This window comes from Neovison vison, chromosome 2 (assembly GCF_020171115.1).
Source record: "Neovison vison isolate M4711 chromosome 2, ASM_NN_V1, whole genome shotgun sequence".
In the NCBI taxonomy this organism is placed as follows: domain Eukaryota; kingdom Metazoa; phylum Chordata; class Mammalia; order Carnivora; family Mustelidae; genus Neogale; species Neogale vison.
In genome coordinates this window covers 85,621,232-85,635,843 of record NC_058092.1, presented here as the reverse complement: position 1 = coordinate 85,635,843, position 14,612 = coordinate 85,621,232, and the positions used below count along the sequence as shown (strand labels likewise).

General features: G+C 37.1%; 1 protein-coding gene across 1 annotated transcript in view; it reads right to left on the bottom strand.

Annotated features, from left to right (window-relative positions):
- The window catches only part of AGL (amylo-alpha-1, 6-glucosidase, 4-alpha-glucanotransferase), a 73,056-nt gene extending 60,869 nt beyond the window's left edge, over nucleotides 1-12,187 (bottom strand). Inside the window, exons 1-2 of the mRNA XM_044238751.1 lie at nucleotides 11,886-12,187; nucleotides 11,177-11,323 (exon numbers count right to left, since the gene is read on the bottom strand). Of these exons, the coding sequence (XP_044094686.1) occupies nucleotides 11,177-11,258 (82 nt within the window). The 5' untranslated portion in view covers nucleotides 11,259-11,323; nucleotides 11,886-12,187. The remainder of the gene's footprint in view (nucleotides 1-11,176; nucleotides 11,324-11,885) is intronic.
- Between the last annotated feature and the right edge of the window lie 2,425 nt (nucleotides 12,188-14,612).

Sequence of the window (14,612 nt, the reverse complement as noted above, 5' to 3'; positions counted from 1 at the left end):
TCACCACATTAAAAAAATAGATGTTTTATTTAAAGTATTACATAAACTGATTTCTCAACTATGTTTAAATAACTCCTAGGGATGCCTGTGTGGCTCCTTCACTTAAGTATCTGCCTTTGGCTCAGGTCGTGATCCTGGGGTTCTGGGATAGAGTTTCGAATTGGGCTCCTTGCTCACTGGGGAGTCTGCTTCTCCCTTTGCCTGCTCTGTGCGTTTGCTCTCTCGCTCTCTCTCTGACAAATAAGAAAATAAATAAAATCTTTTAATAAAAGATTATTTATTTATTATTTATATATCATATTATATTTATTTATTTATTTATTTATTATTTATATTTATTTATTTGAGAGAGAGAGCAAGCATGAGCAGGGAAGAGGCAAAGGGAGGAGAAAGGGAGAAGCAGGCTCCCCACTGAGCAGGGAACCCGACAAGGGGCTTGATCCCAGGACCCTGGGATCATGACCTGAGCTGAAGACAGATGTATAACCAACTGAGCCACTCAGGTGCCCCAAGCTTAATTTAAAAAATTTATTTTTTTTTATTATTGGAGCATACTCAACATGTTATATTACTTTCAAGTGTATAATATAGTGATTCAACAATTCTACACACTACAAAATGCTCCCCGCAATAAGGGTAGTCATCATACCAAGTTATTACAATATTATTGACTATATTCCCTATGCTATACTTTTCATCTCTGGGACTTACTTATTTTATAACTGGAAATGTCTACTTCTGAAGAAACTTTTTGAGAAGAAAGAAGCATACTAATGTCTATACTTTTAATGTTCAATTTATTAAACATCTAACAAAGTACAGAAAACTATGTAAGGAGTGCCTACCATATATTGGAAACAAAATAGACAATGATCTCTGCCCTGGTGGAGCTTGAGTTCTAAAGGGGGAAGGCAGCCATTAAACAATGAACATGACGAATAAGTAAGAAAAAACAGTATGCCAGGGAGGGATAAATGCTAAGAGAAAAAAGAAAAAATCAGAGCACTGTAAGGAAAATAGGGGAAGAGAAGAGATGGTGGGGAGGTGGTAGCAATTTTAAATAGATTGGTTGTTAAGAAGTTGAAACGCTTGAGAGAAGCAAGGGAGTTAGCCTCATGGCGATTCATGGCCATCTATGGAAAATATTGACCAAGCAAAGGAAACAGAGAGGACTTAGGATGGAAGCATGCCTGGTGGTTCCAGAAATAACAAGAAGCTCAGTATGTCTGGATTGGAATAAGCTAGGAGAGAACTAGTAGGATATAAGGAAAGAAAGGTAACAGGGAAGTCAGATCATGAGTTTGTAAGCCATTGGAAGTATATTGGCTTCTTCTCTGACCAAAATGAGGAGCCAATGAACAGTTTTGAGCAGAGACATCACATGACCTGACTTGTGTATTAAATCACTCTGTATATCCCTCTGAGTATGTCTGTTTCTGGCCTTAATGGAGTTAAGTGGTATTAGATTTGCCCTCTGCTGAGAAACTAGAAGAAATATATAAGACAATTGTTTTCAGAAATAAGTATTGAAGTACTGTGATACCCGAGAGAAAGGTGATTCCTATGAACCCTCTACACTTCAGACTGAGTAAACTTTCTGGGCTGTGAAACAGGGAGCAGGAACAGTAGTCTGAGTTGAGGAGACAGAGATTAGAGTTTGGGGAGGATGAAGAAACTTCAATTTTCAGAGCAGAGTATGGCACAGAAGAAAGCTATGCAAAGAAAGCTCCAGAAAATTGCCTAGGGTCATCTTGAATCTACCTGAATGCCAGGCTGACATGGGAATTGTTTGACTACAGGAGGCTGGGCAAAGAATAACTACTAGAAACTATCAATTGACCAGTTCCCAGAGCTTACTCAGGCCTGGGAGACATTGCAACTTTCAAGCAGCCAGAGTTAAGAGACGTTGTTGAACACCTGTTGTATTCAAGAGTTGCTTCTATGTAAAAGGGCTAACATAGCCCTAGAGTAAGAACTACTATACACTTACCCTGTCAAAGCTTAAAATAGCCTCAAAAGGATAAACTGACCCACAGATAATGTATACGGCTGCTAAAATAAAAGGCATCATTCCTTTAATGGAAGACAAAAAAATCCAGAGATACAATAATAGAACATTCACAATGTCTACCATCCAATAAAAACTGCTAAACAGAAAGAGGAGGGGAAAGTGTCAATGACACATATATCTGGGGGTAGGGCATTCCACACAGAGGAAACAGAGTATGTAAAGGACCTGAGATTCCTGCTTCTGGCAAGGACGGAATGAATAACAGGGATTGGATTTACACTCTTCCTTGAAACTTAAAGGAAAAAAACAGACAAAATATATGAAATGATACTTTTCAAGTCTGGACATCAGGCAACAAAGGGCAGTGATCCCTAAGAGACAGAAAATAAGCAAAGTGAACCTTACAAATGCCCCTTCTTACTACCTTGGAAGAAGTTCCAGGTTGAGGCACAAGGAAGAGAATGAGGCAGAGCTCAACTAACTTTCTGAGCTGAGAAGATGGAGCTAAGAATCCGTAGAGACCAAAGCAGCTAGTTTGCAGAAGAGAACAGTTAGTGAGGAAGAGAAAGCTGCACAGAGACAGAACTCCAGAGATTTGCTGAAGGCCTCCCTTCAGTATTCAGCAGAGTACTGATCAGAGCATGTCTGAGACCACGAAGAGCACCTGTTTGCACCAGCCAGATTGGAAAAATTAATAATTCATGAGGCACTGGGGAGACAGTTCAGAGGCTCTTGTTCCAGTGGTGGAGAATAATGAGCCCTAGACCAGGCACAGACTAGACTAGCTTCACAAATCATAAGAGTAAAACTCAAAAGTATTAAAATATTTCCAAGTAACTTAACTTCATTACAAAACAAAGACAAAAAAACATTTATAAGAATCCAAAACTACCCAGCATCCAACAAGGTAAAATTCATAATGTCTGGCATCCAATCAACCCAGGAATGACATAGATGTTGAACTAGAAGATAAGGAAGGACATCAGTTATCATAACTGTATTCCATATGTTTAAAAAGTTATTTCAAGACATGGAAAATATTGAAACACAGAACAAAAGATCCAAATAAAACTTTAAAAATGAAAACTATAAGTAAGGTCTGAGATGAAAATTCTGCAACATGGAATTAATGGATGGTGAGATGTGGCAGAAAAAAAATTAGCGACTTTCAAGACACGGGAATAGAAATATGCAAAACAAAACAGAGAAAAAAGAATCCAAAACTTGAAAAGCATCAGTAATCTGTGGAACAAGTCAAGTGGCCTAATATACAGGTAATTAGAGTCCTAAAAGAAGAGTAAAGAGAGGGGGGATATCAAATGTTTAAAGAAATAATGGGTAGAAAAATCCCCAAATTTGACAAAAACAACAAATTAACAGATCAAAGAAGTTCAAAAAACCCTGTCAAGAAACATGAAGGAAATCACACCAAGAAACATCAGAATCAAATTCCTCAAAACCAGTGATAAAAAGAATATCTTACAAGTAGCCAGAGGGAGGGAAAATGTCACAGTAAGTTCAGAGGAAGAATGATAAAGATGACAGAGTCTCCTGGGACACAATAAAAGCAAGAAGACAGTGGCGCAGTATCTTTAAAGGTACAGTAGATTCTTGGACAATATGGGTTTGAACTGTCCAGGTCTGCTTACACATTTTTTTTTAAACAGTACAGTACTATAAATATATTTTCTTTTCCTCATGATTTTTTTAAAAAAATATTTTATTTATTTGAGAGAAAGCATGAGTGATGGTGAGGCACAGAGGGAGGGGGAGAAGCAGACTCCCCACCGAGCAGAGAGCTCTAATCGGGGCTAGATCCTAGGATCTGGAGATCATGACCCCAGCTGAAGGCAGAGGCTTAACGGACTGAGCCACCCGGATGCCCCTCCTTATGACTGTCTTAATAACATGATCTTTTCTATAGCTTGCTCACTATTAGATTGCAGCATATAATATATACAACATACAAAATATATGTTATCTGTAAGGCTTCTGGTCAACAGTATGCTATTAGTAGCTAAGTTTTAGGGGAGTCTAAAGTAACACTTGGATTTCTGGCTACGTGGAAAGGTGGGTCAGTGCCCCTAACCTCTGCACTGTTTAAGGGTCAATTGTACTGAAAGATTAAAACTGTCAGCCTGGAATTCTATACCTGGTGAAAATATCTTTCAACAATAAAGGTGATTTTTCAATGTCAGAAAAGATGTTACAGGGGCGCCTGGGTGGCTCAGTGGCTTAAAGCCTCTACCTTCGGCTCAGGTCATGATTCTGGGGTCCTGGGATCGAGCCCCACATCAGGCTCTCTGCTCAGTGGGGAGCCACTTCCCTTCCTCTCTCTTACTCTCTGCCTGCCTCTCTGCCTACTTGTGATCTCTGTCAAATAAATAAAATCTTTTAAAAAATTAAAAAAAGAAAAGAAAAGATGTTACAAGTAAGCAAGGCTGAAGCTACAATGAACCCTACTGTGGTGGATATGAATCAGAGACAGCAGTGTCCATATCAGCATCAGTTTGATTCAAAGCAAATCCTGAAATGCAGATCATGTAGATGTTTCAGTCATGTTTAAAATTGCTCTTTGGTAGAAGTAAACCCCTCCCAATGATGTTTGACAGATCGTAAATTCTACATCACAACATTAAATACCAGGTAAGCTATTCTTTGTGAACACAAGATTTCAATAAAAGACATTATGAGAATGCTGGACCCTTTCAATTTACTGTAATCCAATCAAATACCTCTATTTTGCCTAAAGAAATAAAAATACTGTGTTTTGCATAATGCAATGTGAGGAATGGAAGTTCTAGGCATTCCTTGAAAAAAGTTATAATTTAGTGATAAGTACTGATAACCATACTCTTGGATTGCACTAAATTATGAATATAATTTTTTTTATAGCAAATGGCTTTAGCAAGTAAGAAACAAATTATCTAAATGGCATTATTAAGTAACTGCAAAAATCTAGGGACTCGCTTTTACTTCTTACATTGTACAGGGAAACTTAAATTTCTTTTCCAAGTAGCTATATACACAAATTTTTCTATATGTAATTTGGCATAAATATATTAAGTGTTAATAAGGCTTATGTTTGACTCAATAATTTCATATACATGTATATTTTGTGAGGAATTAATCAATGATGTAAACACAGGATATATTCATAACAGCTTTATTTACTACATTTAAGTAAACTGACAACAAACTAAATATCTAATGATTGGGAATGATTAAATAAATTATGGTACGAATTATGGTCTTATCCAAGCTAGAATATTATAAGCCATTATAACATTATAAGTCATGTCATCTAAAGATATTTAATAACATGGCTATTTTTATTCTGTTTTGTTTATTTTACGCATCTACATAGATCTTTTGAAATCCTTTCTGGATAAAAGCATGGCTGAAATGTGTCAACCAGGAGGTGGAATTCATACACCATTATACTTTAAGCAGGTTTCAACTTGCTTGTATAGTATAAACCCAATTTTGTTTTGAAACAATGACCATAGAGAAAAGGCTTTTTATACGCTGTATAATTTTATAATTGGGGAAACATCATTTTAAAGTTAGAGGCACAATTATGAAGAGATAGTGTGAGAAATAATTGCTGAAGGAATTAAAACACAAAATTTTAATGCTCCGTGACTGTGAGAATCATAAATATCTACATCTTTACAATAATGATTACATTTATTAGAGAATAAGTGGTATCATTTTGAACAGGTACAAACATCAGAGATTAGTTGTCTGAGAATATTTAAACAACCTGCCCCCTGTTCAGTTTATACAAATATTGTTTTTATCATTACACAAGGATTCAGAGAACTTGTAGTACAAAGGTTAAAACTCATCCAAAATCTCAAAACAGTATTTGGATCAGCAGTATGCCCTCAGAAAAAAACTGATAGCATTCTCTAAATACGAATATTTATTTATAGAATACACATATAGGATGATTTAATAGATTATATAAATTACAAAATAAAATTGGGATGAGATATAAATAAAATAAGCAATATTTTAAATAACTAATTCTATTTATTAATGGACAGAAAAAATTTTTTTAGCTCTCAAATACTGATAATCTCTGTCAGTGACAGCAATGTGATTAAATAAATTTCATTAATTTTGTCTTGATTTAATATTTTATGATAAAGTAATTTAAAGATTTCAACATCTGTTTCTTGATATTTGGCTTAGTGTCCTCAGACTTGAAAAAACACCACAAAAAAATACTCAAATTCAAATGGAAGAAGCTCTTGGTGGCTATGTTTACTAATCCATGACATTAACTTTTCAATTCATTCACCAATTATGTAAAGATTTTTGTTGAAATGTCAGCAAACTATATGCAGCCTATTTCTTTAAATAAAGTTTTATTGGAACACAGCCACACCCATTCACTTATGTGTTGTTTATGGTTGCTTTCATGATACAATGGTAGAGTTGTATCAGAAAAGTTGCAACAGAAAGTATATGGCCTGCAAAGTTGACATATTTGCTATATTTGCTATCTGAAGCTTTACAGGAAAAAATGTGCTCAACTCTGTTCTATAGTATTAATTTTCATCAAAAAGCAGTTAACTTTCTCACTCATGTTTACGTCACAAGTTGTGTTTATTTTTTCAGAAGTTCTTTTTTAGAAAATATTTTCTAAGTATTGCACTATTGAAAGCTACATGTCATCCCTGAAAAAGACAAATCTCAAACAATAAATATCAAACACTTTCTAGCTCATCTTCAAGTTTGACAACCTCTTGAGGTAAAAGAGGCATTTATGGTTATCCTACCTTTTTTTTTTTACGAAGTATTACACAGACTCTACTATTTAAGATAATATTATTTGTATCTTAAGTACAGATACAAACAATATTATCTATAATATTAATCTATATAATAATATAACACTAAGAATGTAACCCGTGGCAACATACTGCAAGCAAACCAAAAGTGGTGTGATTGTAAAACCCTTCCAGACCTACAACCTCTACTCTTTTCTCAGAAAATGTCCTTTTTGTTTATAACTTATCTGACACACAAACAAAAAGCACCGATGTCAATTTATGGATTACCAAAATGTAACTGCTTTTTTAAAAGTCTTTTTTAAAAAGTTATTTATTTATTTTTTAGTGATCTCTATACCCAACGTGGGGCTCGAAATCATGACCCTGAGATCGAGTTGCATTCTCTGCCTGAACCAGGCAGGTGCCCCCAGATTTAATAACTTTTTTAAAAACAGAAACAGATGAAACAAAAAAGGGAAAAGAAAGGAAAAATCGAGGCACCTGGGTGGCTCAGTGGGTTAAAGCCTCTGCCTTTGGATCAGGTCATGATCCCAGGATCCTGGGATGGAGCCCTGCATCTGGCTCTCTGCTCAGCAGGGAGCCTGCTTCCCTTCCTCTCTCTCTGCCTGCCTCTCTGCCTACTTGTGATCTCTGTCTGCTAAATAAATAAATAAATAATCTTTAAAAAAAAAAAAAAAAAGAAAAAGAAAGGAAAAATCATTTACTTTTCCCATATATTCCAGTAGATAGATCAGTGCTTTACCCTCAAGGGCACATAGCCATTCTGTAGACCTCTAGTACATCTCCCTGAAACTAAAGTTTTTATATACAGTACATGAAACATTAGAATACCTAGAGTACGTCAGATTCCATAATTACTCAGTTTACTAAAATTAGCTTAGGTCATAGCAGTACATGGTGTGGCTATCTTATGCCTCATAGAACACTAGGAATACTTTACTCAGATTAGCCATTCCCTCCTGTAGGTAACTAGTAAAATGAGTGATTAAACTATTAATATAAACTAAATTTTTCCATCTTGTTCCCTCCACTAAATTTATATAAGCTCAAGCTCCTAATCAAGAAACCTTTATAAATATTTTCTTTAAAAAAATTGTAAGTTGAAATTTGACCAACCAATATAAAAATGGAAGAACTCCAGGTTTGGGGAAAACTGATTTTGTTCATTATTCTGCCACTGAATGAAACAGGAAATATAGGGGAAGGCTATGATTTGGCTAGAAAAAAAATCATTATTTGGTCTTGTACTTGTTGAATTAGAAAAATCTATAGAGACATTAGCCTTGAAAATGAGGAGGAATCCTTTCTTAGGGAAAAGTGAAAAGAAAAGAAAAATGAAGAAAGCCTTGGTGACCAATTAAATATGAAAGAACCCAAACCTGGCAATTTCTTCACACCTAATTGGTCACCAAGTCCTATGAATTTAAAAATGTCTCATACTCTATTCCCTTTTTTCTGTAGTTAAACCCTTATCTTTAACCAGACATCTTTTCAAAATAGCCTTCTTGATGATTTGTCTCCAACGTCCCTTCATCTTTCACATTATAATTACCTTTTATAACAACATGATCACCTTATTACTGTACCCAAAAAACTGACATGTTCCCATTTACATCATTTGGTTGAATTTACTGGTTTTAACTAGAGCTATAGACTGAACCACATCATTCTTATTTTATAAACCCTTCATAGTTCCCTCTTCAAATAAATTGGCTGAATTTACACTTTTTGCTAGCTTTGACTTGTGTTTTGGTAATCAGTTATCAAGGATTTACTGATTGTTGTACATTGTACTAGGTTTATAATACTTTCCCTATCCTCACAGATCTTAAACTCTAGCTGGACACTATAAGACTGATAAGTTTTTAGAAACTGCTACGTTGTTCAGGACTTAATTGTTCTGTGACTACTGTGTGATTGGAAATCAAACAAAGGAGATAACAAAAAGTTAAGGAAAGACCTCATGGATGAGGCAAAATTTTAGCTGAAAGTTGAGAGGCAGGGGACACACAGAATGATAGGAAAGGGATTTAACAGATATAGAGGAATCTGACCAGGTGAGGGTGTCAGGAAAGCTATGAGAAAAGCCAGGCGTAAGGAATTAACAAGGGAACTATAAAGATGTAGAACACTAGTAATGGGGAGCAATGAGATAACCACCTTGGCTGGGGAAGATGGATTCCATTGCAGAATGTCTTGGAAGCCAGCCAGAGGTATTTAAATTTCACTTTATATACAAACATCAATAAATGAAAAGGGAAGAGATGGCATAAGAAGATTATTCTTTTTTTCATTTTTAAGATTTTATTTATTGGTCAGAGAGAGAGAGCGTGTGTATAAGAATTGGGAGTGGCAGGCAGAGGGAGAAGCAGGTTCCCTACTGAGCAAGGACCCTGATGCAGGGCTCGATCTAGGGGCCCTGGGATCATGGCCTGAGACGAAAGCAGCCACTTAACCAAGTGAACCACGCAGGGCCCCAAGAAGATTATTCTAGAATCCATATTTAGGCATATGAAAGATAGAGACAGGCAGAGAGAGACATTTGGAAAGAAATTAATAGTACTGAGAGACTGCAGTTAAAGAGAAGAAATTGTCAAAGAAGAGTACAAAGTTTCAAAGGCCTTGAAACTATGAAAATGGAGATATCACTAAAATGAACAGGATGGGAAATAAACAAGGTTTGAGAATGGGGAGGAGAAGATTTTGGATGTTAGACTTAAGCATCTCCAAGTGGAGCTATCCTGAGTCTATTCTATAGTGTAATACCTGGAGCCAAAAAAACAGGGCAAAATAGATAGGTATAGTGATCTATCAATGCCTTTTACCAATTTAGGACTTTAAAACCATATATTAGGGCTGCCTGGATGGCTCAGTTGGTTCGGCGGCTGCCTTCAGCTCGGTCATGATCCTGGAGTCCTGGGATCTAGTACTGCATCAGGCTCCCAGTTCCACAGGGAGTCTGCTTCTCCCTCTGACCTTCTCCCCTCTTGTGCTCTCTCTCTCTCACTCTCTTTCTCTCTCAATTAGAAGAAGGCAATCTTGAAAAAAAAAAAACCAACCATATATTATTAATTTTGAGGTTCAAAATCCAGGAAGGTAGAGGAGCAGAAATTAACATCTTCACTTCACAAATAAATGTTAATAATTCATGGATTTTCCCAAAGTCAAAAAAGCAGTTAGCAGCAGAGCCAAGAACATTCTAGTTTTGTACTCTTGCCATTATACTCCTGGCTTTCAAGAAGCAAGCAAAATTCAAGGCTCTTCTTCCAAAAGAGCTGTCAGCATAAAAGCAACAAATGAGGCTATGAGAATGTGTAATTCTTTAAGGGCATTAGAAAAGAAAAAGAAAGGATTTCTTGCAGATAGACAGAATTAATTAAAATGTGAAAGGAAGTGAGATCAACAAGAGACACCAAGAAATTGACAAGAATACTCAAGAGGGTGGGAAAAAAAATCAAAACCAGGAAAGTGCAGAGTCAGGAAAGCCAAAAATGGAGTAAGTACTCAGTGATCTTAAATGCCAAAGTTGGAAGAAGGTTATTTGGCATGGAAATAACGCATTTGATGGTTGAATTTTTTTTTTCTTCAAATATTTAAAGCAATATAATGGGGGAAAAAATCCTTCAATGTTTACTATCAATGTCTGTTATACTACAAAAGGGGCTTCATTTTATATTTCGTTCATTAAATTTCTACTTCACAAGTTATATTAACATAAATGAGTGTGGAATGTTTTTCAATCTTGAAAAAGTATAAAGTTTTTTTTAAAAAAAGGAGCTGAAATATATTTCAATGTAACCTGATCAATTTTTTCACTTTTTATTTGGCAAAAAATATTTTCAGCTTTTTCTTCGCCATTATTTGAGAGGATTTTGAGAAACCTAACTAATAGTTTGCCTTTAGCTGTGATCCATTTTACTAAGTCAAAGTTCCAGTAAAGGAAAAGAATGAGGGCTATAAAAAGCAAAACTATACATATACTCCAAGTAAAATTACAGATGAAGTAATTTACTAAGTTTTTATAATAATTGTTAATAGAAATAATATGGTCAATGTCTTGATCCTACATGCAACTTCTGTCGTAAGTGGAAATTACCATGGAAAGAAAGTGAGCTACTTTATCCTTGTTCTAACATGACAAACACAAAACATTTTCAATTTTAGAACTAAAATTAACTCTAATTAGTGATATTTTTAGAATACAGCACCATCTTTGCACTGATCAAATTTAGAAAGGTCCTTGGCAATTATATCTATCTTAAAGTTTTAAAAAATTTGATATGACATTTAATTAAAAATTTAAAAGACACATTAAAAAAATTTAAAAGGCACAGGGCTAACTAAATCACTTGCTACTGACCTTGTTCAAGTCTGAAGAGGGTCTTTTCCAGCTTTTCCATTTCGTTCAGAAGTAGAATTCTAACCTGTTTACTGTGTCCCATTTTGGCTTCTAGAAGACTTCAAATCTTTCAGAATTGAAAGAACTCCGAAATCGAATGAGTTACCCCTATGAAACAAAAAGGAATTAAGATAAAGAAAAGAACTACCATCTTAAATTCTTTAAGCCTGACAGCCGCACTTACATGTTCTCAATGTGTTTTAACCCTAGCAGAGCAAAGAGAAAGAATGAATTTTATAAATAAGACCTTAGAAGGCAAATTAATAGTTGTTTCCACCCTTCGAAGCACAATAGGACCGAAGCAAAACTACTGTATTATAGATTCTTTTACAATTAAAACAAAACACAAAACTAAATCATTCTCAGAGAAAAGCAATACGTTTTGGAAAGCCTGGATTGGGCTGGGGGGGAAATTCCCGGTCCCAAGCCAAAAGGCTCTGAAGACCACAAATGGCACTTCTGCTTGCAAGAGATTAGTCTGCTCAAAGATAACAGGTGGGAGAGTTCCCCATTCCCAAATTCGGGTTGGAAGCCACCAATGGGGAGATGAGAACAGAGGGAAGCAGGTGTTGCCCCTGGAATAGCTGCTGCAGACATAGGATGTACAGACAGAGCTATAGATAGAAAGAACGCATTTCCCAGAGAGGCCAGCGGCATTCCTAGCACTTACACTGAGCAAGTTATACGTGCAGCTTCTGGGACACTGCAGGACCCGCCACTCTGGTGTTGGAGTCGGGGGAGGAGACGTGAAGGAAAGCAAAAAGGGAAAGGCAGGCTGCCCAGGCGCAGAAAGCAGCCCAGACTAGGAGGGCCGGGCGCCGTGAAGGGCAAAGGGCGGGGCGGCGGCCGCGGGGCCTGGGCCGAGGCCGCTGTGTGAATGGCAGAGAGCTTCTCCGTGACTCCGCCTCGCGCTGGTCCCTCAGGAGACCCTCGACCCCACCCGGCCTCGAGTGCAGACGCCGGGGTGGGAGCTGTCAGATCCCTTCGCCCACTTCCGGGAGGCTCCGCACCCGCTCGTCGCTACCGCTAGTCTCGCGAGACTGTGGTCAGCGGGGCCGGGGGCCGGGGTCCGGCTGCGGCCCAGGCCGGGAGCTTTTTTTCTTTCTTGCCGCTAGGCAGGTGCGAGGTCCGGCTCCCGTACTTCCTTTACCCGCCCGGGAGCTCGTGTGTGAACCTCAAAATGGTGCGGTAGAAAGCTGCCGCTAGCTTGAGCTGCACAACAGGGTCGTTTTGTGGAACGGCTCAATGGTGGGAGGCAAGCGACCTGACTTCTGGTGCTGCTTCTACCACGATGTGTTTTGTGTTTTTGTTTCATTTTTAAAATTTTTTAAACGTCTATTTATTTATTTAAATATGGCTCAAGTTTGCTTGGCCCCAGTTCTCGCAATCTTGATTTCCCCATGTCTAAAATAAGGGGCCTGGCGACGGTCTCTGACATTGCATCCTTCAAGTGTCTACCAACTCTAGTGCTAACACAGGGCTCACCTTGACTGCAGACACACAACTACTAGCTAGGTGAAGTGTGGCCAGTTTACAAACACTTGAGGGTGTAAATACCACTTATACAACGTCTGGTTGTATCTGATGTACATTGCATAGACCTGAAGGTTGTATGGGATTAAGGATGAGGAGGGCACCTGTAGAGATGAACGCTGGGTGTTACGCACAACTAATGAATCCTTGAACACTACATCAAAAACTACTGATGTACATAAGCTGGCTAATTGAACGTGATAATTTAAAAAAAGAAGACAGGAGAACAATTGTACAGCATGGGCTCAATAAATATAACTACGATTGCTTAAAAAAAAAGAGATCTATATTGGCTATTGCTGCACATATTTTAGGCCAGAAGTTTAAGATGTGGTACAGATGCCTATGGAGATTTAATGCAAAAACCTGTCTTCTAGAGTGTTTTGAGGACACCTAAGGATCATGAGAAAACGGACAAAGGTTTCGAGTGTGGAGAAAAATCTTGCTTCCCTTATTGTGGAAATACTGTAGGTCTGAGAACAATAATGGGTTAAAAACTAAAGATCCTGAAGTGCTTGTTTCAGTAGATTTCTGAGAATGGTTAGTTGCAAGTGGTCCAAAACGGAGTTTGGGAACCTGTAGTTCACTTATTCATTTGACTAGTATTTATTGAGCACCTATGATTTGCCAGGCATGGAAGTGAAACAAATTCACTGCCCTCTTGGAACTCCTACATTTTATTTGTGGGAGATTGATAAATTAAATAAGTCAATTATATAAGATAACGAAAGGTTGTAAGAAAAAGAGAAGTGAGAAGTGTGGAAGAGTCAGGAGAGGGAGGTTTGCAATTATAAATACAACTGTCAGTAAAGGACTTGCTGGTAAATTGAATTTGATCCCCACAGAGTAAGAGGAAGGAGGATATGCAGGGTAGAGGGTTACACACAGAGGTACCGAAGTGGAAAGGCCATGAGGTAGGAGCATATTTGCTGGGTTCAAGGAGTCCGCCATAACTGATTGGAGAGAGTTGTAAAAAATTAGGACGGGTAATGGGGGTGGGGGAGGTGGGCAGCCAGATCTTATAAGACTTTGTAGGCTATGGCAAGGGTTTGGGTTTTTAATCTGGGCAAAAGAGACATTGGAGGATTTTGAGCAGAGGAGTAACATAATCCCATAGAACTTTTAAAAGGATTACTTTGCAACTTTATAGAGAATAGCTAAATAAACTGGAGGGTGTGGTGAGGAAGGAAGCAAGACCAGTTATTTCAGTTAACCAAGAGAGCAGTGTGTTTGTGTAAAAAGAAAGTACAGCAGTGAAGGTGATGGAAGTCATTAAATTACGGATCTATTTTGAAAGTACAACTTTTACTGATGGACAGAAAAGAGTCATGGGTGATTTTACGGTTTTTAGCCTGAGTAAGCAGAAGATTATTGTCCAATAGAAATATAATGAAAAAAGAAAAGAAAAGAAATAAAATGTACCATATAGGTAAAAAAAAAATCTTTCAAGTAGCCCCCAAAAGTAAAAAGAAACAAGTGAAAATAATTTTAATAATATATGTTAATACGGTGATTAACATAATTTTAAAAAGAAAAGAAAAAATATTTTAATATATTTATATTCAATTTAATATATAAATTTATATATACAAACATATTTAAATTTATTAATATACTTTTTCCTACCAAGTCTTCAAAATTTGGTGTGTATTTTGCAGTTCTAGCATGTCTCAATTTCAATAGTTACATCTCAAGCACTCCATATATTTGTGGCTAGTGGCTACCATATGGACAGTGCAGAAGAAGCTGCCATTTAATGAGAGAGGAGTAAAAGGGAAGGGGCAGAACTGGGGGATGAAATTCAGGAGTTTGGTTGAAGACTGTGAGTAACCAAGTGAAGGTAACTATACATTTGTTTGACCTA